This window comes from Osmerus eperlanus, chromosome 7, assembly GCF_963692335.1.
Source record: "Osmerus eperlanus chromosome 7, fOsmEpe2.1, whole genome shotgun sequence".
NCBI classification, from domain to species: domain Eukaryota; kingdom Metazoa; phylum Chordata; class Actinopteri; order Osmeriformes; family Osmeridae; genus Osmerus; species Osmerus eperlanus.
The window spans coordinates 17006204-17034141 of NC_085024.1; the positions used below are offsets into that span (position 1 = coordinate 17006204).

Below are 27938 nucleotides of genomic sequence, written 5' to 3' on the forward strand. Positions count from 1 at the left end.
GAAGTGCACTTGTATCTGTTGCCAAAGCTCTATAGTACGGTTAGGCTCAGACAATAGATTATTGTGTCTTCATGAAATATCCATGGTGAGTTATGTATGTCTTGATGTTGAGTTTGAATTGGTACACTTAGCCTACTCAGCCTACTATTTATTAACAATGATACTACTTTCTAATGAAGTTGTTTTGCATTCTCATAAATAAACTTGAATTTGCACCTGTAGACACTTGTCTTTCTAATGCTACAATTGCTATGATGTGTTTCTTATAATGGCGATGAATTATGATGCTCTGATGAATATGTTTTCTCAGTGTAGAACCATCAGTATGGATGATTTTCCTTGCTAACAAAGATTATATAGCAACTAAGACAGTTCAGTTCATCAAAGTAAATTGGGACCAAAACTGAAACCGAAATGTCCAACATTCTAGTTCGGCAACTAACAATAGATAGTAATACTGAATGAAAATGTATAGCTAATCATTGTTGTGAGCCACACAACTGTTCAGGAAACAATTTGTAAAATATCTAATGTCAAAATTGTATTTAAGTTCAAAATAGATTCATACAGTATTTTTAAAATGTAGTTAGGGTTAGTTTAAGTTCATGTGGCTTACTGTACATGCATAAAGCCTGGCTCATGCAGCTGTATATGAACGCTCATTTCGTCATCAAGTCATTCAAATATGGCAGGTTCTCTTTAATGTCATCCTTCTTTAACCTATTAGTTTGCTCAATCCTAATAAAAAGGTTAATTTGTCAACTAAATGATACTGATGTAACATTAGGGTTAGTCATGATAAGTATAATTTAGACATCAAGGCCACACATAGTACACTATAATTGCCACAATGTCAGAGTTCAAGAACAGTGAATAACATGCCTGCTTTTGAAGTAAAAAGGGTCTCTTTAATGTGGATGATAGCATTTACCTAGGTCATTATTGTGTTTGTACTGCAAACTACACTATAATGAGTCAAGACCAGGTCATGCCATACCATCTATTTGATGTTTACCATTCAACTGATGTTTAATTCTAACCTTAAACAGGACTGATCTAATGGTCCCCCAAAAGCTTTTGGCCTTTCCACAGAGGTATTAGTGACTGAATATAATTGCAGTTACTATACATACAATACGAGTTCAATTTCATCATACAATATCATGACACATTAGTCCAGGAATTGTTTTATTAGTCCATGTTTGACACTTTACATAAAGGTTACATTAAATACCATGTGTAAAAACATTGTTGGTACCTAGGGATTTATATGTAATGTTATAAAGTGTTAGTAAAAGTATATGGTCTAAGTTATTACAAAAATATAAGGCGGCACAGTACTGTATGGGGCAGAGGTGAAAGGGTAAGTGGATGTTGTAAAGAGGCAGTTGAAAGTTGTGCAATCAAACCAGATCAATGTTAACATGCACTCACCCCTGGAAAGCCGAAACCTCCCCATATCAAGTTTCACTGTAATAATTTGTTCCGCTAATCCGTAACTTCCAGTACCAGTGTAACTACAATGTTGTTACTGGTAAGTTAATGTAATCTTAATGCTAAGTGTTGCAATACGTGTACTGTATCTGATAAACTAGGTGAAAGAAATCATAACATACTAGATAACGCCACATTATATAATTTTACAGTACAACCATACAATAATCAATGTATCCTCAATCTCATTCCCCACCAGATTGAAATAGTGCACAAGAACCAGGCTCCAATGATGATGGGCCCACCTCAAGAAAGCAGTTTCTTCTCTGTCATCAGACGAACATGTAGCGAGAGCAAAGACTGATGGGACAACATTCAACATTTGCCTCTTTATTTCTTTAAAAAAAGCCTTTATAGAAACCTAAAGGCCTAACCAGATAGAGCTTCTTCACCACCACAAGCTTATCTGTGAACGAAGGTTACAATGCAAAAGTTGCAATTCTATGATTTGGTTAGCACCCCGTACAACAGCTACTGTAGCTACTGTATCCTTGGCATCGCTATGCTTTCATGCTCTGTGCCATGTGGATCAAATCTACAAATGCTAATCATTCAATGTCCTATATGAAATTATATATTATTATGCAGAATGTATGTTTTTAATCTATCTTTGCATTTGAACACCACAATGCATGATGGAATAATGTCAATCCAGAGAACATATCCTTTTAATGCAGTCAGACTGCATTAAAAGGTGATTATAAAAGATTATAAAAGGTCCTGTTCACCTCTAATTGATCACCCATGACTTTAAACACTGATTAAAATGACAAATAAATGCATTGTAGAGCATGTTTGTCAGGTTTAAATAAATGTGTCTTGCTGTTGGATCTTACAGTATGTGAGATAATAAATGAATGTAATGATTGTCCATTGTTGCATGATGCACAACGGTATTTTAGATGTATTGCACTAGAAATATCTACCTTTTTCACCAATAGTGCAGTGGAAAACTTACATCGCATGGATGACCATGATCTCACTGTTCTGAGACCTGTTGAAATGTAAAGTAGTATTTGGTGCGTTATTTTGTTATTATGTTGAAGCACTTTTGTCTTGAATATGTTATATTACTGGCTTGTCATACACATGATGTCACAGTACATAATCATATCATACTTTGAAATGTCAGTTTGGGATTATGGGCCCTGCTTTTTGAGTAAACTACTCAGATACAGTATGTTTATTAGGATAGGATATGATTCTAAAGGTTGCCACCATGCTCAAATGATTGAGCAATGCCCAATTTGAGATTCAACAGTTCAAGGACCTCTGTACACTTCGATCAAAATATTTTAATAATGTCAAATGTACAGTTACTGATTCAAAACTAAGCAGTTTTTAGTGGCTGGGTTCAGGTGTCCTGTAAGGGGATTGAAAACTTTGAAATTAAGAACAGATGTCAGGGTTGCTAAATTACAAATATCATAGAAAGTGTTTACAGTTTTTTGCTCCTGCAGCTTTTCAATGTCCATTGTATAATTACTGTTGATATTGTGGAGGTCAATTTTGACGATTCTATTTCTTTCTATCTTTTATCACAAAGCTATCTGGGACTCAAGTTTATAAAGGGGAGGTTTTCACAGAAATCTACTGAAACTTGAAACTGAAACTACTGAAAATGTTTTCTGGTATAATAATGAGAGAATACCAACCACTAGTGATCTAAACAGATATTAAAGTATTTTTCAAGATATTTTTGTCAAACATTTGTAGTCAGGTATTACACTCAAAACTATTTTTTTATGATCTGTTCTTCAGGATTCATAGCTTCCTTATACTGTACAGGACATGTCACCTTTTTGCTAGGTGGAGCAGCATTTCAAAATATGTAGCCAGTCAAGTGATCTTTCACCAAAGACAAACCAAGTTTAATGAAACAGTAAAACATCCAAACCATAATTTAAACTTATTTGATTGCTTACAATGAAAGATGTCCGGTGCACAAGTAAGATGTCCAGTGCACAAACCAAGATGCATTCTTGCATGCTTTTTAGGAGCAGTTTTAGGATTTCTGTCGCTTTTAAGTGCTGTCCTGCCTGTGAAACAAGTTGTTCCTTCAGGTTTTTATTGGTTTGTAATTGCAGTGTTTGAACAGTGATGTAGTATTTTTGTATACATAGTATTGTTTTTTGCTTATTATATATTATTCTCTTCCGTACTGTAAGTCATGCCAATGTTATGGTCTGTAAGAAGAGCCTGTCGACTGTTACTAAAATGTGAAAAATACTAAAAGCTGTGGCTGACTTTTTCGTGCAACAATCTTAAGATATGACCATCTCTTTACACTTAGAATATGCGTACATACAGTGGGTATCAAAAGTCGACATACCCTTTCTGAAATTGCAGTTTTGGTTGATTTTGGTTGTAAAAATATCCCATGGTTACACAAGTGAACAGTACACACTCTTTGACAAATACTTTGTGGAAGCACCTTTTGTTTTTATTACAGCAGTAAATCTGTTTGGATAGATCTTAATCAGTTTAGCATAGCTGGGTTCAAGCTCTGTCAAATTTCGAGATCTTAAAATTAACACAGGCCTCTTTAGGTCGGTCCACAAATCTACAGGATTGAGTTCTGGGCTCAACTGGGCTATTCCTGTAGAGCCATTCCCATTGGGCTGTGTGCTTCGGATGGTTGTCATGTGGAAAGTAGAAATTCTTCAATTTCAGCTTTCTTGCAGAGGGCAGAAAGATGCACTAATATCTTGATATTTGGACCTATTCATTTCCCCCTCTATCCTGACCAGAACCCCTGTCCCTGCTGAAGAGAAGCAGCCCTGTCCCTGCTGAAGAGAAGCAGCCCTGAGCATGTTGCTGCCACCACCATGCTTGACACTAACCGTTGTGTTCTTTGGGAGAAGAGGGGAACTGGCTTTGTGCCAGACATACCTTCTGGAATTGAGGCCAAAACGTTCTTCCTTGGTCTCATCAGACTAGAAAACATCTTCCTACATCCACATTGAATATTTGAATGTGTGAAAAATATACAGGCCTGGATGAGTTTTGTTTGGTGAGAAATTTCTTCTGTGTTTTGCCACCCTATCCCATAGCTCAGACTTGTGGAGAACACGTGAAATAGTTGTAATAGACCAGAGAGGCCAGTTACTGGCACACATTCCTGCAGCTCCTCTGAAGTTTCCTTTGGCCTTTTGGTAGCCTCCCTGATAAGCTATGCAATGGTGGATATCATTGCACCATAGATGTGTATATACATATATATATATTTTGTATACATATGTATTTTACAGTATATATATGTGTGTGTATAGACAGCTCTGGAAAGAATTGAGAGACCACTGCACCTTTTTCTTTCATTTTTAAAAAAGTTGAGAAGGACAACATGGCAGGGTGCCTTGTGGTAGTTGCATCACAGCAACAAGATCCTGGGTTCGATTCCGGATTGGGGCATTGTTCAGTGCTCAGGTGGAGCTACCGTGCCTCTCTTTGTAGAGTTGCGTGTTCTCCCTGTGCTTTGAAGGGGTTCCTCTGCAAACAACCCCATATAAAGATACTGTATGCAGTATGCTGGTCAGTCCACAGATCTACAGGATTGAGATCCTGCTCATGTCACTGGCCAGGCAAGAGGTGAGCACTTGGACTTGGCCCACTTGATGTGGCTAAGCACAGGTCCTGGCTGCCCTCAAAGGAACAGCCAACAGGATGGGAAAATGCAGAGAGCACATTTCTACAATGGATACTCGTGTGTTCTGCGTGCACACATGTATGTGTCATTCTGACGGACAAATAAACGTTTCTTCATCTTCACTCCATCCAAACTGTAATATGTATGTTACACTTTACAAAGCAATTCTGATTTCTGTCCTGTCTTAGAGGCATACTCTATGTGTGCATATGGTTTAGATCTTAAATTAATACAGTCATATAGTGCAGTTAAAAAGTAATAAGAGAGCAGATTTCTACTGCATGAAAGTGTATTGCGGGAAATTAACACAAATCAAGAAAAGGGACTTCTTCAATACAAATAGGTTAAAAATAAGAGCTTCATACACTAATGCTTGCTTTGAAACCAGCATCTCTGGAGATATGGCAGAAGTGTGATGTGTGGAGATGTGCACATGGGTTTACCTTGGCTGTAAAATGGATGGACACCTACACATGACCTGTGTTTCTTAGTCCTCAAGGGGGTTTCACCCGGAGTGACTTGATACTGTACTTCACTTCACATCCCCATCAATGTCTCTATACAGAAGCCCTTTCCATAGAATAGCCCAAAGATTGAACCTGACACATGTCATTCTTCCTTTTATTTTAATCTTGGTTGCAGCAATGGATTAAATGATAAAAATTGTTTTTAGCAATAACGTCATAATCATCTAATACAGCCCAAATTATTTTTGTCTCTGTTGTTCGCCTCCCATCTAATTCTCAGTGTGTAGGTGTGCCATTCAGTCGGTGATGCAAGCCTGTCCTCAGTTGCCCAGTGACCTGTACATTACTTACAGGTCAGTGCCTTCTGGATGTCAAGACCACACTTAACAATGTATCCCTTACACAGAGGGAAGAGCTGCAGCTTTAGGAAATCCCCCTGGAAACACTTCAAATGCAAAACACTGTTACCATGGTCACAAAATTCAGTGTATGTGTGCGTGTGTGTGCATGTGCACGCGCCCTTTGAGTGAGCGTGTTGCGAACACCACATCGGTGTGCACGCAGCCTACGTGTTTGTAAACTTAGAAAGTTCTAACAACATGTTTGAGAATCCACTGTTTGATTGATTAGTGTTAAATGCAAAATCAAGTTTAATGCCTCGACTTCTGAAGTTTAAAAACGCATCTACGACAAATGTGAATGATTGAAATCGGATCCAGTTAAACACATTGACAACCAATAGGAGAGGGAGCGCTTTCTGTTTCCATGGGAGGCCCTGGGAGGCGATGCCAATGCGCGCCAAAGCGACACCGACCTAGTGAGCGGCGAGAGCGCAAGCATCAGACGGGAAGCTCAGGAACAGACTCGCCTTTCTTTCAAGACACTCTCATTGGCGAATGTCGTGCGTAGCTTGTTAGGTAGGTAAGTTCTTTCTAGATTAGTTTCCCATTTTGTAAGATCAAAGCATTAATATGTAATTTGGTAACACTGTTTTCCGGTTATATTGCTGCTGTTTTGTCGCCACAGTTGCACAGAGATATTAGAAGTGGGAAATTCGGCGCAACGTACAACCAATCTTAAAACAAAGCTTTACTTAGTGTAGTTTTACATAATGTAACCTGTCATAGTATGACTATGTAAGTAATTGCACATGTAGTTTATAACCAGAAGACTATTGGGTTGATAATCCTGTCAAGTTCATGATCGTTAAACAGTTTTCTCCTCTTTTCCATCTCTTTAGGGCTGACCGGACAGCAGGCTCAGTGGAAAGCTCTTGGTGACGACTCATCTTGTTACTAAAGCACTACAATTACAGAATGGAGCGATTTAACGACCAACAAGTGCCTTATATTAATTCTAATGTGAGTAAGTTTAACCATATACTTGCTGATATTTTGCAGTGTGTCAAAATTGGTTACAGATATGTTGTTTATGTATTTATTTGACTTTATCAAACCGAAAATGCACATATTTGAGATTTGAAAGTACTTCACAACAGATTAGATTTGTAAGTGGGGCAGGTTTGTGACTGAACATCGCCTATTGCTTTCTCAGCTGTTTCGGTGTCCAACACAACATCACTCCAGTGGGAAAAATTGATCTGTTGCATCCCTTTTAGAAACCACAAGGGAAAAAGGCATGCAACGAGAGACCAGCAAATGACAGAAAAAGGAAATTCATTAACTCTGACCTGGCCCTGGACACTGAAGGTAGGCAGAGAGAACAGAAAAAAAGTTAATTTCACGGCTTCTAAACATTTCGCAAAATTCAATTTGTTTGTTGCCACCTGAACAAAAACTCTCAATTACAACACACTTGTCTGAAGATTCGGACTTGCTTCTGGTAGTGGTTATGACCTAATTTGAGTTGTTGCTACATATGCATCACTAAACTAAACTAACCATCAAATTGTTCTGTGAATCTTTCATAATGAAGGCTGTTGACTCAGTGAATATATTTTTTGTCATGTCCTTTGTTTTATTCTTCTAGAACTCTTTCAGGACCTCAGTCAATTGCAGGAGACCTGGCTGGCAGAGGGTGAGTGTATTTTCTTCATAAGCTGTGTCTTTCACTTTTGTTAAAGTACAGAGAGGAGATATGGAGGAAAAATCTTAACTCAAGCTACATGCCTAGCTTTGCAGTCCAATTAAAGCTTGTGTGGAAGAGGCACCTTGTGTGTCATGCATACATTAGAGACTGTGATGAATTGGGTCTTGAGGGATACTGAGGAGGCTCTACCCGAAGTGTCATCACAAATTACCAGGAGAAAGCACTCTGACGCTCACTGTGTCTTCTGCTTTTGGCGAGAGCTAACGCATGCAAGACACAGCCACCAACTACCAGTGCTGTTCCACCACCTATTTCCATGTTACCCCCTTTACCTCTCTTGGTCTCTCTCTCTCTCACACCCTCTCTCACCCTCTCTCTCTCTCTCTCTCTCTCTCTCTCTCTCTCTCTCTCACACACACACACACACACTCCCACTCTGTCATACACTTTCACTCTTTCTCGTTTCTACTCAGCACATCACACCAAAGCTCATCCTCCTGTGTACAGTTGTAGTATAAGTCTTCATTCATTTATTCTTTTCACGTGAGGAGGAAAAGGAACGGATTTACATTTTTCTCATGCTCTCCAAAAGATCTCCTTGATCTGTTTTTGTTTATTTTCTCTGAGCTTTCATTCATTTATTTTTCTTTCTCTGATGGCAATACTTGCTCTTTTTGGTCTAACTCAGAAGTGATGCTTCAGGATTTAAGTGCAAGTGTCTTTTTTCCACCCTGTCTACAACATCGAAGTTTTGGTCAGTAATCATTATTGATATGTGTTGTCTGTTCTGTCAGTAAGTTTCGTAGAATGCATGCCTACTATGTTTCTTCAAGCTTCATACAGGTATGTAGATTGCTATTTGTTAAACTAGATTTAGTTACATATTGTAGACATCCTATGAAGGTCTTTCCTGGGATACATGGGATGCTTTTATCACTTGCAATGCTTATTAAGTGCACTTGACTAAGACTCCATGATTTTAGTCTTATTCAAATTCCCTATGTGTTATTGAAAAGACACATTCACATGGTAGTACCTTATAGTATGACTAGGTACTGTATAATAAGATAGACAACATAACAGCAATGGTATATAGAAAACTAAATTGTTGAGTTGATGTGAATCAGAATGGGAAATTAAAAACTAAGCTGTTTTAGAATTACTTGTCTTCATACTGACAGGGTAATCATATTGACACCAGGTGTGCTATGTAATCCACAAGATAATACTGCACATTCAGATTTTTTTTGATCAACTTAACTACTATTTGCACTACAGAAATATTGTATTTTACTGTATGATTGGAGAATACGTTTTTGTTTCAAATTAATACTTTTTTGGGGTCTGATTTTGAGGAACATAGTAGTTGAGGATATGCCTGTATATGAAAATAAGTATTTTATTTTATAATTTCATCATAATACCCTTTGCTAGCCTTTTCAACAGTTTGTGACTATTCCGTACCACTTTGGCATTCATTTTTATCTGAAGTGATAAGGCAGTGATAGAAAGAGGTTTCTTTAGCAACTACATTTTTAGGGGGAAAGTTATCTAAAGGTATCTTCTAGTAAGGTAGAAAATATTACTCAATTCCTGCATATGAAAGGAGACTTAATAATTTATGAGATTCATCTATTCTTCAACATGTTTGAAAACGCTTGCAATATAATTTAGGTTTAAAAAAAGAAGAAAACTATGCTTTGAAACAGATATTGAAATACTTTACCATCTATTTCCACCAGTTACAAGTTACAAGGCTTATACCGCAGAGCTTGTACGGGAATGAGACATGATTTTAATATTTTATCGTTTAGGTGGAAAAAGAGGCCTTGGTCAATGATAAAGATATTACTGTTAGAATTACAGGTCTGTCTGTCATGGATCAATTTGATGTATGTTTCAAGATTGTAGATTTGATACATTACTTCCTGTCCATTAAGATAAAAAGGAATATATACCTATTTCAATGATGTATTAGTTCAGGTAATTGGAAATAAAAAGAAGAATCTTGTGAGACAGACTAAATTTCTAATGTCATAGACCATTAGGTGAAAGGGTATTTAACATGATTGGCAACTTTGGCAAGCTCTTGCTAATTTTATCAGGAAATTAGAGAAATTTAGGGAAAATGTTTTTACAACTGTGAAAAAGTTGTTGCGTTGTATATACATCATTCTATTGTAAGTTATTTACAACATGACTGAAACCTTTATTGCAACAGTTTGTTAATTCAAGTCCTGTTTGTTTTAACCAACCCCATCAGACACATACCACTTTCACTCTGGATATAGGAGGCTTGTGAATCGTACAAGTCTCTGATGGGTTTTTTCCACCGCTTACACATAAAGGGTGTGCCATTTCTGGTCTGGCCTTTGTGTTTGGGGCCTTACTGTTTTTCTTTTCTCTGTCTCTTTTTTCCCCTCACTCCACCTCTTTTTTTGTGAATGGCGGCATAGTTCCAGTTCTCCTGCTCTCCCCAGGAGTTGTTGCAGGGATCAGCTGGCCCATTCACAGACTGAGGCCAATGACTCATACATCCTGCAGCTCCTTCTGGCTGCAGACGCTCTTTCTCCCCTTTCTGCCTTGTCCTGCTCTCGCTCCCCCTCTCTCTCTGTCATGGTCTAACACAGTCAAACACGTTCATGGAAAACAACGATTTTTTAAAGAGTGATTAGGCCACTATTGGGTAAATGTTATGCTTTTTTAATACAGCAGGAAATTGGATTTAGCTATGTATGATGTATGAAGGTGTGGCATTAATTCGCATTTGTATTGTATACACTCTGATTGGTACTGTTTTTCATAACGGACAGATGGATTAAGAGTAGTTTACATTCTCTAAAAAAGTCAGTTGGCTGATACACAGGATATTGTAGTTAATTTTCCAGGTTTATAATGTGTATGCTCTCTCAGTTAAATTCATTGTCAAAAAAATTTCAGGTCTGAATTAGAAACACTTTGTGCCCTTTCAGTATTATGACCTGGGTACTAACTTGAAGTTTCCTTCGATCTGTTGTATGTACAATTAAATTACTATTGGCACGATTAGTTCTCCAAAGCCAAATTATTTCATTTTTTAAATCTATTCCATGTATTTTTCTCTCTCTCTCAAATCAACTTTTAGAGTGTATGTAACAGACTTTACAGTCTGTTTACATTGTACACACAAATTAGCAATTTAGCTGGATTTTATGTTTGTTTTGTTCTTCTATTCACACCATAAAAACAAACATAAAGATTATCTGAGAAGTGAAAATATGGGAAAAGGGAGATTTATGATGAGATTAAAAGACGTGTCTCAACATGAAACTGAGTGGGTGATAATGAGGATCCACCTCTTTCTGCACAAAAATAGACGTGCTAATGACACATTTAAATCTCATATTGCTTTTTGCCTCAGTTTGCCAAAGTAGAACTTGAGGGACATGAGAACTGTCTCAGAGTGTAAATATGTGTGATGTAAATATGTACATGCCTAATTGGGCCTTGTGCAGATGACTAGGAGACTTCATTATCTTAGCATTAGCCTGAAAGCAGGGGAGTGTGAATGTTAGGTGAAACACACTCGCATTTGGAACAGACCTAACTCGGCAGGTACAGGTGGATTCACCAGTGGGGAAGAACTCAATTAGATACTGTTAACAATGGGTGTTTGGCTATACTGGTGTTGAGAAAGTCCTGGTGCTACTGTGCTGCACAGCCTAATCAATGGACAAGGCAAATTTAGAACATCAATTAAAGAGCAATGTTTTTTAATTTACCTTTCCCTTCCTCTCAGTGATATATTAAAATGTTTTAACTCTGCGCCAAATTAATATATGTACTTAGGTTATTATATAGAAGCTTCTGAGTTTACATTTTTGGTTTATAACAAGTGAAGCAAATATTAGCTGCAAATCCTTTTCTGAAGTATCCATTGCAATACATGTTAATTAATGTTATATTTTCCCTCTCCTTTTCTCTTTCAAGCCCAAGTTCCCGACAATGATGAGCAGTTCGTCCCAGACTTCCAGACTGAAAACTGTGAGTATTCTTTTTTGTGTGCTCCTTCTTTTGTGTCTACGTGTGTGCGTGTTTTTGCACTTGAGTATCTGAGTGTTTATCCTCTGTGTGAGCGCATGTGGGGTGTTTTTTTCCGTGTCTCTCAGTACCCTCACCTTTGCTCTCACACATGCTCTCTGGAGAGCTTGTGTCGCGGGTAAGGAAACAGGTGTGGAGGAGAGGGAGGAGGTAGCTACTGCACTGTGATATTGTAACACTGTGAGGAAGAAATATCAATATTGTTGTTAATTTGCGATTCGTTTTTTTTTCCAACATCACAGATTTGATGCCACACTTAGCTTTTTTTTTTATTATTTCTAATGCAATTTTATCAAAGACAGTTGTATTTCAAACCTTCATTACCTTTTTCTGTTGCATACTCCCCCCCCCCTCCCCAAATTGATCTGGAGAAACAATGAAAAACAAACTGATACACTGGGATACAAAGACAGTGGTAGAAAGAAATCAGAAGTACTGTCTAGTACTACCTATGGTCTAAGGGGAGATGTTTGACATACAGTAAAACGTAGAACCCAAGATTGTTGAGTCCTCTGTTTGAATCAGAGGTCTCCGAAACTGTCCCCATGTCCTTCAGAGCATGCAGGGTCTGTTCCCATTGTAGTAGGAGACTGCTGACCATCTGAAACGTCCTGTTGGCATGCTGAAGCAGACTGAAGAGGTACAAACAGATGGTGGGAGGGCAAGGGCACTGTGGTTGGGCTCTTGAGCAGGCAACTCAGCCTGCCACACTCCTATGTGTGTTTCACTACAAGGGAGGGATAGAGAAAAGAGGGAGAGTAGGTAGTAAAAACAAACAATGGGAGGAAAGGTATATCAAATTTATCTTATTGTATAATGTTGAGGTAGCGCTAGTGAAGATTTAGAAAATAGGACATTGCTGAATACAACAGCATGTAATTTCTTTTCTTTTTTTCACGCTTAATTTTTTATGGGATGTACTGGATGGGGGAGGTACCAAAAGACAAATCCCAGTCTTGTATTTGACAACCATATTCTTTGATGTCATGGTGAGGTCTTTGTCACAAACTTTCTAGCATAACTTAGCAGGGCATGAAGCAGTCAAGGAAGTGTAAAATGAGACCACATGTAACTGCTAGATAAGAACTACAAGCATTTAACAGCAATGGCACCTACAGTAGGTGAAAATTGGGAGGTTTTTATCTGCCGCCAAGTAACTAGCAGATTTATAAAATCACCGGAGCTTGATCTGCCAATAGACTTAGGAAACCAAAACACTCAGTTGTTCCCATCAAGAGTTTTGTTGTAGACCATACCATCACATATAAAGTAATTGTTTTAATATGAACCTTTAAAAATGTATTTGCTAGTATTTATATTTATTGACAAGCGACATTTCAATTGGACATTTTTCCAGCAATTTTTGTAAATACTTACTCTTTAAAATAGTCATAGGTTAATCAATATGTAGATAATCACTGCAATTTTCTGTGATGGACATGACATTCTGAACTAAAGAGGAAGTATCTGCTGTAGTTACTGCAATTCCTTTTCTATTGATTTATGTACCATGGTACCCCATTGACAAATCTATTTGACATTTCTATATCTATTTGTACTATGCCAAAGTAAAAGAAGCATTTTAGTTCACGAACAGTATATGAAGTGTTGTATGCATTACTGTTCATCATGATTTATTGATAAACAGAATATAATTTAATTTGACGCAGAGATGCATCAAACAACAAATTAAACTCTGCTTGCTCTTCTAAAGCAAAAATTATTTCCAATATGCCAGATAGAATGAGCCAGAACAAGATCATATTAAAGATTTCTTTATTTACCCTGAATCTGCTTAGGCTGCAGCCTAGAACAGTTGACACTGTTCTCTCTTGACAAAGGTCTCCCCTCAGGAAGTGTCTCTTTGACCTACGATCGATGACCCAGAAAGGTCAGGCCCCAGCGAGGGCCACCAACAACCCCTGTGTTTTGTCACCATGTGCCCGTGTGGCTTTCCCTGGAGAACAGGGCATCCGATGGGGCGTTGGCAGATCGAACCTCCAACACACAGAGAGACTGTCACGCAGGGCAGCTGTCAGTCAGCTACTAGAAAACGCTAAACATCTCTCATTTTGGTGTGTAGTCTTACAATACTTCCTCTAAGAGCTGTGGGACTGGATTAGGTCATTGTCTCATCTCAAGGAAAATAAACAGTGACTATCTACCAACACAAGTTTAAGGATGTTGTTCATAATCTATGAATAATCAGAAAAGTCTCATTTAGTATATCTTCACAAAACACTTTGGGTTTTACACCCCCACCTTTGTCTGCATGTGGGTGCGCGTGCTTGTCTATTTGCGGTGAGACAGTAACTTTCAGCGAACCCAGAGTTGACTTAATCCTGACTGACTGTCAGCCTGGCCAATTGAATTAGCGTTGATCATGACTCAAGATGATGGGACGTTAATCAGGACTGATTTGGTACTTAACAGCCTCTTAGAAGCACAGGGACTGTGAGCAAAGGTAAAGTGAGAGACCTGAGATCAATGAATCTTGTTGTTGTTGTCTGGCAAGTATTGACAGGTAGCTGAACAGATAAGGATTTAGTAGACCCCACCCCTGCAGTGCAGAGCTTGTCATATTTCAGGAAGCGATTCCCATTTTGAAGCAAGATACAAATGAGATTTGAAGTGAGTTGTTACATTGAGTGATGACTGAGACAGTTATTTCCCTATTTTTAGAAATCCTTTGTGGAGAAAGATGTGCTTTTTACATTTTGCCTCTTGTTTAAGAAAGAAATGTTCGTTTTGCGTCTTCAGAACGGAATCGTTTTTTTCCCAGGTGTGACTGCACTTAGACATGTACGAACATTTAATATTGCATTACTATGTTTGAATGAATCACCATCAAGCTACACAAATGACAGCTCACACGTTCTGTTCTCAATTTCTCCTCCCTTTATCTACAGTGGCGTTCCACGGACTGCAGCTGAAGATCAAGAAAGAACCCCACAGCCCATGCTCAGAGCTGGGCTCCAACTGTAGCCAGGATAGGCCCTTCAAACTCCAATATGGAGAGAAGTGCCTGTACAATATCAGGTGTGTAGTACGGCATGGTAAACGTCTCAAAACACTTACTGATGCTCAATCTAGTTTTCAATGGAAAAATTTCTTGGTTGCATTTTTTTCCACCGTGAAGTCTAATCAAAGGACTACACCTAAAATAGCACCAGGTGCTCTACTAAATGTCTTAAAAGGTACCTCTCTGACATGGAAAACAGTTTTCATAAACTATACCCTCTTGACAGCAAGTACAGAAATAATGAAAGACGTTTTAGAATAAAACTAATTACACCAATGGGTTTCCTAGATACGTATAGTATGCTTTTTAAATAACCTATTGAAAATAGCTTGAAAACCAGTCCCTAGTTCAACATGCAGAAGGGTTATTACCACTTCTACCACATGCAGATGCATGAAGGGAAAAGCAATGAGTAAGATTTTTAAGTTATCCTAAGCTTTCAGTGAAACAAACACCACATAGAGAGCCAGAGAAAATGTACTTTAATAAAGATTAAAATAGAACAAAATAAAATAATCAATCATAAACACTACAATGGCCTCCATCTTACATATTTTATACAAACATTTGATGGCTAGACGTGACCGACTGGATCTCTTCCCAACCCAGTGCCTACGAGCAGAAGCAGCCAACAGGAATGAAGCCCTCCAGCCCAGCCACCCCCCCCTGCAGCACCTCCGTGTCCCCACTTCACCATGGTTCCCCCACAGCGGCCCCCACCCCTACACCCAAACCTGACAGGACATACCCCCACCTACAGCCCTCCCAGACCCTCCCTGACAGCACCTACACTATGGACCACAGGTACTCCCAACTGAACAGTTTAGTACAGTGTAAGAAAGTGAAGGGTATTGTGTTAGTTAGTGCAGTCTAGTTAGTGTAGTGTAAAGTGATGTATTGTAGTGTCGTGTACTAGATATAGAACAGTATATTAAAGTATTTTATAGTATAGTTTAGTATACAATAGCATAGTATATTTTAAATATTGCATAGTATAGTACAAGAGAGTGTAGTAAAGAGCTAGTATTTACTGTAATGAATTATATCTTAAAAACCCAACAATGGCATTTCCCATCTTTTGCTTTGTGTTTTCTTCAGATTTCGGCGCCAATTGTCGGAGCCATGCCACTCTTTCCCCTCCCCGGCATCAATGTCACGAGACAGCAGACCCATGTACCACAGACAGATGTCAGAGCCTAACATCCCATTCCCCCCTCAAGGATTCAAGCAGGAGTATCCCGACCCCCTTTATGAGCACCCCACCATGGTTGGTGCCCCTGTCCCGCCAACGTACCCCTCCTCCATGATGATCAAACAGGAGCCTAGAGATTTCACCTATGATTCAGGTCAGGGTTCACTTTTCTTTTCTGTGTGTATGTGTGTTTCCTTAAACTCATTTTATCGTCAAAAGTACCAAAGAGATCTATTGTGATATGTTATAGAGAGATAACATACCATAATAGATATATATCAAGAAACAATGTCAATTGGTATCATCCAATACCACATAATACTTCCAAACCTTCCTCTCTTCAGATTCAGAACATTGCCGTGTTAGGAATTGGGGGGTTGTCTATTGGATTAATCCATTATTAGTGCAGCAGTCTGGTTGGTTTGGTGTGTCTGTGTCTGGGTTCATTTCCTGTGGTGCTCTAATGGGGAAAGAGAGGGGCTGGTGGAGGCCAATGACCCCTGCTCTCTCTTACACATACTTTACACACACACACACAGACACACACACACACACACACACACTAGCCCAGGAGCGTGGGTGTCTAATCTCCCCCCCTGGGCCCCAAGGTCCTAAAGCCACTCCAGGGCATAAATGAACCTTTGCTGGACTGCTGTGTTCATTCACAACAGTAAGGAGAGATGTCTACCTGCCCCCTGTGGAGGTGATTTCAATAATAACTCTCCATAGCTTCCATTGGTCCAGATTACTCTCTGTAACATGACTCCTTTTCAGCAGCTCTCTCTGTTACTCAGACATCACTAATGCTGGACTACATGGCTAGACCAGTTCTATATCCCGGATTGACCATTTAGGTGAATTTATTAGCGGTCATGATGAAGCCTGTTTACTGGGACAGGCCTGCTACAGAGGATGGGAGGGGAACTGGTAATTTCATTAGTAGTAATTTCCTCTACAAGCCCATTACTTTGATGAAGTTCAGAGAATTGTTTACAGCCCCTAAATGAACAGGCATGGCCATTTTATTGAACATTCACTTTGTAGCTAGTTTTTCAGTTTAATGACAGCCAATGGCTGTAATGTTATAAGATGTTGTAACATTTGCTGTAAATAAAAGTTCAATTGGACAAAGCGGTAAAGCAAAGTCATAAATAGTGTATAGACAGTACATAAATTGATCTCATGTCATGCTGTATACTGGAAGTTTTAGTTTTAGTAATGCAAGTTGTTCCCAATGTGAGGCACATGCTATCTGCCTGTGAAACATATGTATAAAACACTAGTCTAATCCAGTAAAGTGAATAGGTATAGTCCTGTAGTGGTCTAAGAGGTTCTCCATGGCTGGGAGCAAGTGAGATGAGAAACATGCTATTTAATAAGGGCCATTGAGTGCAGTGAGTGAACAGCCCTGACTGCTATTAGATAACTGATACTGTTCCTAATGCTCCTTTAAGGACTTTTAACACTTACTCCATGGCCTCTCCTTTATATTTCTGCAGAAGTGCCTAGCTGCCATTCTGTCTACCTAAGGCAAGATGGCTATCTGGCTCACCCCAATAGGACTGAAGGTACTATTGATATATATTATTATTAGGTTAGATAAATATTTGAAGTTTCAAATGATATTTCTTGACTTAATTATTATTTAACTAAAAAATAAATATATATATATATGAATGATTTACTATATAATTTTGACTACGGTCTTGTCTATCTTAGGCTGTATGTTTGACAAAGTGGTTAGGCACTTCTACGATGATACTTGCGTGGTCCCCGAAAAGGTTGAAGGTGAGTGTACAGAAAGTACACATACAGACATGCACACACACACACACGCTCACACACACACACACACACACACACTCACACACACTCACACACATAAACAGTGAGTCATTATCTCCCTTCTGCGTAATATAGGTGACATCAAGCAAGAGTCCGGCCTTTACCGTGAGGGACCAACGTACCAGCGCAGAGGGTCACTTCAGCTCTGGCAGTTCCTGGTGGCTCTCTTGGATGACCCTTCCAACTCCCACTTCATCGCTTGGACTGGACGTGGCATGGAGTTCAAGCTAATTGAGCCAGAGGAGGTGAGAAATTGTTCTTAAATATGACAAGGGAACATTATTAAGCCATCGAATCTACTGTTTAAAAACAGTGTCAGCTGTTTGTTTTTTTAAGCATAAACAAAAAACTATCTGTGTGGAAGGATGGGCCCTAAGCAGTAAGTGTAGAGGTGACAGGACTCAACCTTGTTCCTTAGTTACCCTTCTGAAGAAAAAATGGTGCGTCATGTGAACTGAAATTCACATGCTTAAGGTCCGGAGAAAGAAATTATTTTTTTTTACTTTTCAACTTGACATTAAAAGATTTTGAGCCTTGTCTTTAGATCATAACAATGAAGTATATATTTTTTATAATACATTAAGCAATTACTGGTTCAATTTTGAAAGTGAAACTTGAAAGAATAAAGAAATTGACAATATAATCTGTGCACACATGCGATACAATTGCTTTTAAGTGTGTCACACACTGAAATTAAACTGGCTGTCGGTTGGTGAAGTGCTCCCTAATAAATATTTAAATCAACCTGTTTAAAAAAAATATAAGTGGTGTTGACGGTTCGGCCTTTTAAAATGAAAACAGGTTTTGGTGTGTGTACCCTTACATCATACAGACAGCTCTAGTCAGTCAGAGCACCGAGGGAGAATGGGGGAGGACACGGGGGAGTCAGGGAGGGTGTGGGGTACTTGGCGCTGGTCCATACGGCCCAACGGTGCTCAGCAGGACAGACCAGCTGCAGCAAACAGGGGGGCCCATTCATGCCATCAGGTGACCAAACGTAGTGTATTTGGGGGTGTGTGAAGATGGCTGTAAATGTATTGCTTTGGCCCAGACAGGTGTAACATGAATAAGCAAAAGGGACCTGTGTGGAGAGTCAGCGTCAGAGAAATATATAGAGAAAAAGGGAGCGAGAGGGAGAAATGTAACGAGAGTGCGACAAAGCAGAAGAGAGAGAGAGAGAGAGAGAGAGAGAGAGAGAGAGAGAGAGAGAGAGAGAGAGAGAGAGAGAGATGGGGGTATAGAGATGTGATAGGGGAGGGTGGTCTGGTAGACAGGTGCTATAACATCTGCTGCCTCCTCCACTGGGTGTGTGACGAGTTCCTAATGAACACATCCCTGATCATGGGTATGGAGTCTGGATGCACTCTTAATTGCTGTTCTTAGGAAATATGGATAAGTAAGCTTTGTTTAACATTTAGGCTACGTCATGGGAACTCTCACTAGGAAATTGTATAACAGTGTGTGTGTATGTGTGTGTGTGTGTGTACAATAAAGGTGAATTGTGTGGTATTTACTATGGCATTCTAATTCTAGCATTAAATACCCAATTTTTTCTGTGTGCCTCTGCTTGTGTTTTCATGCATGTCTATTACCAAGGTGGCACGTCGATGGGGTATACAGAAAAATCGACCCGCTATGAACTACGACAAACTCAGCCGATCATTACGCTATTACTACGAGAAGGGAATCATGCAGAAGGTAAGCAGGCAGCTGCTTCAGGCAAAATGATACCCTCGACCCACCGTCGTTGTAGTCAGGAACTGTCGCTATCCCAACTCATCCAAATATAATCTTGTGGTGTGTCGGCTCTTTTAGGTGGCAGGGGAGAGATACGTGTACAAGTTTGTGTGCGACCCAGAGGCTTTGTTTTCCATGGCATTCCCCGACAATCAGCGACCTGTCCTTAAGACAGACATGGAGCGGCAGATCAACGAGGAGGACACAGTGCCACTGTCACACTTTGACGAGAGCATGGCCTACGTGCAGGAAGCACCCTACTGCAACCCTCACCCCTACAGCGAGGGCTACGTTTATTAACGTCCGTTGATCCCCCAACCCAAACTGTACCCCAATAACAATTATTACCAGAGTGGAAAAAAACTCAAGTATACCCTTTTTCCCTTTTGACGTCCAAGTCTTACTGCAGGATGGAGAGTGCACTTTATGGACAGGGACTGACAATGTGTGAACCTGCGTGGGGCTAGTGTGGTTTGGTTATTTTTTGGTTTGGTTATGTTTCTATTCCAGGTGAGGTTTTTTCCTGAGCATGCCACATTGTTATGAGACAGGACTCAAAGGCCAATGGTCATGTATGAACATGGTCATGTATGAACATGGTCATGTATGAACATGGTCAATGAAAGGAGCAAGTTTTTCTGACCCTCTCAACGCTTCCAATAATTTCTTTCAGCCTTATTTCTTTTATGTTGTTTTATGTTAATTGTCCTTATCACCATTGTGTACTTTCTTACTCATTTAAGTAAATAATACAATGTATTGTAATGACATGCTTTTAAGATACTTTTATGGTGAAGTGACATAATTATAGACTTGAAAGGTAATGTAATAACAATTCTTAGTGGTCCTCAATACTGCCTGGCTGACAGTTATAAAGTTGCACCTTTACCTGACAATACTGTCTGGCCCTCAACCACTCATCCACTTTGTCACAGACAACTGTGTGTGGTATGTAGATATGATAAATAATACAGTACATGATGTTATAAATATTGGATCTATATAACATTTGCTGATATACTGTAACTGTGTTTTGGCAGTGATGGACTTTGTTGGTTAGTGAGACTGCGTTGGTGTAAACGGATGAAATCAAATTCACCATTGTGAAACTTCTGGATTAAAACATTTCTATATACTCATTGAGCATATTAAGTATTTTATAGTCAAAAAACAAACACTATAATTTACTTACATGTAATTTATCAGTTGACGACTGTTTGAAAAAAAAATCCCTTTTGTTGTTTGCTGCTCAAATACCTAGTAGTTATTTATTCAGTTGATCTATGATTTTAATGTCAAACTGTATCAAATAATCACGGCATAAAATATCACAATATATCTATAAAATTACATAAAATAATTTTCCTCCATTTTTTGGGGATACAGTACATGTAATTGTCAACAATAGCAAAGTAACATCACTCAAATCACTCACAGTCAAATATTCAATCAGACCATTTCCCCAAATTGTTTTGCATTTGTAAAATATTTTAAATTGCCATAATATGTAAATTGCTTATACTTGCATTGCCATTGATAGGGTTGTTTTTTATTTTATGAAAAGCATCATCAATATTTAGGATTTTATAATGTGATGAAGTCATGTCATAACAAAAATTGTGTTTCATTGTATGATCAGGTAAATGCACATTGGTTGCTGCTTCAAATCGTAATTGTATTTTGTAGTCTTCAAAAAATTATGGCAGCTACGGTCTGCAATGCATTTTTTTTATCCAATGTTTTTTGTTTTTCTCAAACATTAAAAAAGGTTGGTCAGTCAACATTTATTTTCTGTAAGTATATGTGTTTGGGATGGGATTGGCAATAGCAAACATTCTGTAATAAAATGGTTCTAAAAACATTTCATCACTGTTCACATTTTGACAAAAAAAAAGAATGAACATGAAAAGCACTAATTTTCGAGAATTTAATTTAGATTTCTTAGATTTGGAGTACTTAATTAGTATTAGTTAAACTACTGTCCTTATGCCAACTCCTGAAACAAAAAATTCACTTTTGTGGCCAATCTAACCACAAACCTCTTTTTGTGCAAAATAGCATGTTTTCTTCTTCTTTTTTTAGAATGAGGGCATTCATAGTTTCACACACTAGCATGGGCAATTTTGGAGTAATCTAATCAAGCATATGTTGGTGTACTGAAGTGCAATGGATTATGGGTGCTTGTCAATTTCCAGGTCGGAGGGAATATTGCCTACCACAAAGCATTTAGCCAAAGTGACACCAGAAGAAAAATCAATGACTAATTTAAGGGGGATTTTTTCATATAGGTGAATTGTTTTTGTCTTTTGTTCTCATACTCTTACAAGAGTGTCAGTAATGAAAAAAAGTAGCTCTGCCTTTAAGTTATTGTTGCCCTCTGTAAGGTGTCACTATAGCTAAAAATCAATGACTAATTTAAGGAAGCATTGTTTTAATTGGTTTCACTGGTGGGAAAAAATGAAAACGGATGTGTAAGTAATGAAAAACTCAGCTTGCCTTAATTTGTCAGACCAGGTTACCAGCAGATGCTATTACACTGCTCATTCTTGGATTTTGTATTGATTGTCTCTAGTACAATGATAGGCCCTTAACTTTATATATGTGATTGCTTCTGTGAAGCATTTAATAACATATAATATGACCTGATAGCAAATTGATAATACTACAACTTTTAATATGATGAATGACATCATATTCAATTTCACATCCACATTAAAACATGTTGTTCTTGTTTCTTGAGTTAGTCCACAGACTGTGGTCGACTTTGGCTGTTCAAATGAACTTCACGGTTACAGACCAGACACAAATGACTGTGGTTTATTCAAACTCCTATTTAAATCCCATGCAAACCTCTCTGTGTTTTAAATGTGGGGAGCTTTCAAGTCATCAGGGAAATCGTTGAACCTACTAAAGTGCAAGCACATGATTTTCTATGAGATTCTGGTAGCGCTTCTTATCTGCTCGGTTTTAGATCGAAAAATAGGTTACTAGGTTCAAAGCAGCCGCTGGTCCACAGCTGTGTGGCTACCTTAACAATGCCCAACAATGCCCTGTAATTAAACCTTACTTTCTATTATGAGAAAGAGAGAGATTAATTGTCTCAAGGCATCATGCATCTATACAACCTGTAAATTCACCATGCAAATCCTATTACCTTGTCTCAATACAGACTGGGCTTTACAGTAGCTGAGGACTTTCCCCCCAAAAGACCCTTTGCATTGTGTGTAGATTGCCAAAGCGCTCTTTCTTGTCTCTACCAGTCGTGCTAATGTCTCATGTATCTAAACAGTGATTCTGTTCTCCCCTGCTGTAACAAACAGATGGCCATTAGATCTTGAGTCATCACAAACCCATTATGAAAGTCACTCCTGTTCACGGGGTCTGCCTTGATTCGTGCCCGATGGTCCTCGCCAGTGTTTACCCAGGCTCTTAAGCCTTCCTTGGGTTTTACGACAACGTGTTTGCTCAGGTTAAATGGTTTGTGTTGCCCATGGAGCCGCCTGATTGGCTGTGACACTGTGGTATTTGACAAGCGAAATGACACTAAGCCGCTTCAATGTAACAAATGTGTTTGGGCTTTTGAAACAAGTTGGCTTTTAATATGGTGTGTTTACCCACCAAAAAGCCCTAAGTGTGTTTCTATCTCTCCTGCCAGGGTCTATCAGTGGCTGGACCAGTGAGCATAAATCATTCAGAGGTAATTCAGAGGAACAACAGCGGCTTTAACAGGAAAAGGCAAGGTAATAATAAAGCCTCTATAATCGAGGCCCTGTTACAGCTGGTACAGTTAAGACACAGTGTCTGTAAATGGTTTTTATTGTTTATCGAGATCTCTAGTGGTGAGTGAATCCAAGACCAAGCCACATTGACATAAATCACTTAGTCAAACCACAGGAGATAGATTTTTAAAAAGGAAAAACAAGTATTCTATACCTTTTGCCTTTTTTACATATAGTGGTGGAAAACTTGGTTCATCAAACTTATATTCAAGCGCACCTCAAGTTTTATAGTGCCCTACAAACCTAGCTTGTGCACTGGATGGTTCAACCCTCGGCTGTCATAATAATTTCTCTACAAAAGGCTGTCTGGCACTTGGATCAAAGGTCTCAAAGAAGCTGCTGACTCCTAAGACAAACAGCATCAGAGCGTTGTAGTTTACAGGGATGTCATTCCAACTCCGGGCATCGCCAGTGGTCCACATTCATTACATTGTTCTCTGTTAATGACCCTCCCTTCTTCTCCTTGTTCCAGCTCAGATAAAACACAAATAACAAGGAAGCCTGACACAAGTCCATGACAGTAATAAATAGCCTGCTGATCCATGTTTAGAAAGCTGTGAAATTGGATATTGAGATGCACTGGAGCTTCAGGTCATCAGAGTAGTTTCTGACAAGACTATGTGAATGGACTGTTTTGATCACTTGGAATAGAAGATGGTGTCATATCATAACCCTTCCATTGTCCTGGGGTCTTGATGACCCAAAATCATATTCAAGTCTCCGTAATTACATAAAACATTAGTACACAGTCTCCTATGTAATTGATTATTAACCTGACAAAAGAAACATAGCAAGTTTGTAAAACAAAAAAATTTGTAAACGTTTTGAATGTTGGAAAATGTAATGCACACTATCTTACAACTATCACTTTAACAGAAACCGTAATGGAGGAGCAGTCACAGATTGTGATATCCTGTTGACATATGCTGGGTCAAATTTGAAACAACAGATTTGTATTAGAAGTCTTCATAACTTGCTTAGGATCAAAGTCTGAGCAGGTGACCATGCTCCTCGGAATTTGCATGTGATTGTAACACGGAATGGCTTCCCATTAATTTCCCAATTAACATAAAAGGCAAAGATGCTGTGAAAGTGCAAAATGATTCAACATTGCAGTGTAACGCCATGGTCATGTAATCCATGAAGTTGCATTATTTTTTAGTTGAGCGTTTTGCATTAAACATGTTTCTTAAAAAATGCCTGGGAAAAGCCATCTTGGACTTGTAGATTAATTTATCTATATTTATATTTAAAATGTGGATGCCATGCAAAATGGGGGAAAAGTGTAACCACAGCGTGACGCTATATCCAACAAGGTAATTTTACTGGATGAGGATGTTTAAATATATCACAAGAAGTTGTGGTATTTACTTTCTTCAAATGTAAACAGTCTCACAACAGCCCAGAAATTGTGTACTGTACGTTCACTGTCAGAGCTCGTCTAAACTCTGTGGCATTTTGTACACACCAATGGGAGGCTGTCAAAACTAACAGCCACCACTGTGTTGTCAATGTGCCTCGTCCTTTCTTCAGCTGTCACACCACCGGTCTGGCGCGTGGTACGTCTTTTCACCTTTCACAATGTCATTTGATCTCTACTAGCCTATCTGCTAGCTTCGAATCAGACTCACGACAGACCCTGTACCCACACCCGCCCAGAGAGGTGGCCGGCCATCTGTCACCAGCCTGGAGACCTCAGCAACCAAGGGCCTAACCTCCTCCTCTTCCCCTCCAGCCCCCCTCCATAGCCTATTATCTCTCCTTAATGCAGCCATAGTACCTCTGAGAGGCTCCTAACAAGCATCACAAGGAGTCTTATAGTACTTATTCTTCTCTTTAGGGTATACAGAATTATTTTGGACAGCTTTAAAGGGTCACCTCGCCCATTTCCCATGTTTTGGTTGAATCTTTACCAGTGTATAAACTTGATCACAGCTGTTTCTAACCTTGTGGAGGTTAATGATCACAGTGAAAAATGCAAAAAAGATGGGAATATCAGTCTAGTAATCTACTCACAAAGGAAGTTATGTTAGAGCTCAGCTAGGGCAAGTATACTAATGTAGTCAGATTAAGATAGATATTTCAGGGTAAATTTAAACCGCATCACATTTATAATACCTACTGTGCCTAAAATAGGCTTTAAAGGAGAACTAGAAATAGGTCCTGTGAATTACTGATTATCATCGGTTTCTTTCTCTGGTGTTTTTACAGACACATTAACCATGGTAGCTGCATGAATATATGACAGCCATGTCAAATCTACTAAATAATGCACTTATTTCAATACACCTTAATTCCTTTCTGATGAGAATTCATGAGATATTCACCTGCGAGATGGAATACAGGTGGTAATGTTTAAGTCATACCTCTCACAGTTATTCTGTGATTCTTCAGTTCAGCTTAAGTATTTAAGTACTCAGATAAGGTTTTCTTACAACTTCCACTTTGTACATCACCTGGCATATGAATGTGTGCACTGGGAAAGTTTAAGATGCAAGAAAATATAGAACCAAAAGAACTAAGACATCAGTAGTGCTTAACATAATATGAGCAAACAGTTCTCTGTATATTGGCCCTAAATTTTGGACTGAAAAATATATATTTAAAATAGCAAACATACCTCTCACAGACTTTCAAAAAACACAGGACAAGAACATCTTTCTTTTTGTTTAACAGACGAGAACTAAGGAGTTGTGTTACAGTGTGAATGGCACACTTCCAACAGCCTCCCCAAGCTTACATGATGTAACTTCATGTAAATACCTTACATTTAGATCTTATAAAAATAAGAACAAAGCATGTGGGAGAGCCCATGGCAGTTAGTTGACCGTTTCAAAACCACTCATGTGGGAATAAATTGTACGCTAGACCCCTGTTGTCTTGTTTTGGCAACGGAGGATTGAGGAATTGAGTGCTGAGCCAGGACAATATGTTTTTTCAAATGCCCCTTAGCCAATATTTATTTAGCTACAAGCTGGCATGTCTGAGGAGATTTGTAGAGCCAAGGCTACTGAGAAACCATGATTTTCTGCGCATTATATGTTAAAAACAACTTGTGATCAAAAAAGTCTTAAATATTCAAAGATCTGCGATGGAGTCATGATTTTTTTTTATGAGAACACATAACAATAATTAAGTCAAGTAATCAAATAAAATAATATAATATTTGAAAAAAAGCCCATACATATAAATACACTATAAATATGGGCACAAGTATGAAGACGGTCTTTCAAAAAGTGACCTACATTTATCTTTCTTTCAGAAAGATAGTAATAGGACACAGACGAGCAGCCATATGAGGAGTATCAATGTTGTTAACTGAAAGCTAAACTGCAGCATTGCCACAGAGAGGGAGAGAAAGAGAGAGAGGAAGGGGTTGGTGGTGGGCTACACAGACGGCCTTTATTTATTTCTTTTTTTTTTGCCTTTAAAACAGATGGTTCCTTATGTGGCGAGCGGAAGTATCTGTTAACTCAGTTGGCTCGCTATTGGTGGCTGCCGGCCAACGACAACACCGGGATCGGGGAGTGCGAGCAACAGTGCAGTTTGCTATCTTCAGATGCACCGCGAACAGAAGGAAGGCAGGCTGCACATACTTGCACGGCCATATCCATGGATGCTTGTGCCAGGATAGCTCACTACAGGCAACTACTCCACTTCACTCCTGCAAGTCCAGGCACGGGAAATTCAATGCAAATGAAAAAGAAAGTGATGATGAGAACTCTTTGTACCACATGATGGCCAAAGATGTCAGTTGTAAACCTGTGGGGAGGTAGGCAGGTTGTTTGCTTTGTCTCATGCCCTGCTCTCCAGTGCATTTAAAGTGATGGTGTAGTGGTTGTTACCTTAAACAGTTAGTTATTGTTTGAGGTAGAATTGAACAATATAAACCTATGACATTTAGGGAAACATTAGTTAGTGAAACATTAGTTAGTGTACATTTTCAAATAAAGCATAACTGTTGGTTTCAGTCTGATGCAGTACATCCAAATGTCCAGTACACACAAAAAGGACAAATAAAAAACCTTGGCAAATTCAAAAATATTAGTGAACTATTAGAGCTTGCAAGTTCCGAATAAATTCACTTTGAGGTATGGATCAACATTTCTTTAACATGCTACCTTAAAACATTCTGCATGTATGCTAATGAGTAGACTACATGGGCTTTTTACATGGCATTCTTGATTCTCTAAATATGAGATTGATTTCATGATACAAACACATATCTTTACACCAAGGGGTTTCTAGGAGACATCATGAGCCTACAGGACTCTAATGAGCCATTTGGTTCATCTGTATGCTAATGCAGCAATATTGATACTCCACAGTATGCAGTATTAGGTCTGACAAGAAATAAGGCCAACAGTAGTAGCTCTGCAAAGACAGAACAAAGTCATACATCCAATGGTGGAAAACACAGAAACCCAATCTGGTTGCTTCTTTCCATATGGTTGTATTTGTGTTGCATCTTTCCCACTGAGCAGTATACAGTTACCAACCTATATTTCCAGTTGTATTCTCACCTCGTGATGTCGAGTTCTAAGTGAAAATTGAAGGCAGAAGGCTTGTGTGACGGGATTAATTAAAGGGGGCCAAGTGAAGTCACACTCCTCATGGCAAACACACT

At 38.8% G+C, this 27938-nt stretch overlaps 2 protein-coding genes across 6 annotated transcripts in view; both read left to right on the plus strand.

Annotated features, from left to right (window-relative positions):
• The window catches only part of dgkb (diacylglycerol kinase, beta), a 31837-nt gene extending 28455 nt beyond the window's left edge, over positions 1 to 3382 (plus strand). For all 3 annotated transcript variants that reach the window (XM_062465324.1, XM_062465326.1, XM_062465327.1), the window contains one exon: positions 1694 to 3382. In XM_062465324.1, the coding sequence (XP_062321308.1) occupies positions 1694 to 1798 (105 nt within the window). In that variant the 3' untranslated portion in view covers positions 1799 to 3382. The remainder of the gene's footprint in view (positions 1 to 1693) is intronic.
• A 3024-nt stretch (positions 3383 to 6406) lies between these two features.
• Positions 6407 to 21319, plus strand: etv1 (ETS variant transcription factor 1). 3 transcript variants are annotated; one of them, XM_062465329.1, is made up of 13 exons: positions 6407 to 6524; positions 6848 to 6968; positions 7226 to 7316; positions 7597 to 7644; positions 11626 to 11679; positions 14646 to 14775; positions 15368 to 15562; positions 15857 to 16104; positions 17450 to 17518; positions 17670 to 17738; positions 17871 to 18040; positions 19392 to 19493; positions 19611 to 21319. In XM_062465329.1, the coding sequence occupies exons 2-13, from the start codon at positions 6924 to 6926 to the stop codon at positions 19830 to 19832; spliced, it is 1443 nt and encodes a 480-aa protein (XP_062321313.1). In that variant the 5' UTR covers positions 6407 to 6524; positions 6848 to 6923; the 3' UTR covers positions 19833 to 21319. The 3 variants fall into 3 exon arrangements, with proteins under 3 accessions (XP_062321313.1, XP_062321312.1, XP_062321314.1); XM_062465328.1 differs by having other exon boundaries at positions 6417 to 6528; XM_062465330.1 differs by lacking the exons at positions 6407 to 6524; positions 6848 to 6968; positions 7226 to 7316; positions 7597 to 7644 and adding an exon at positions 7926 to 8410.
• Positions 21320 to 27938: the final 6619 nt, after the last annotated feature.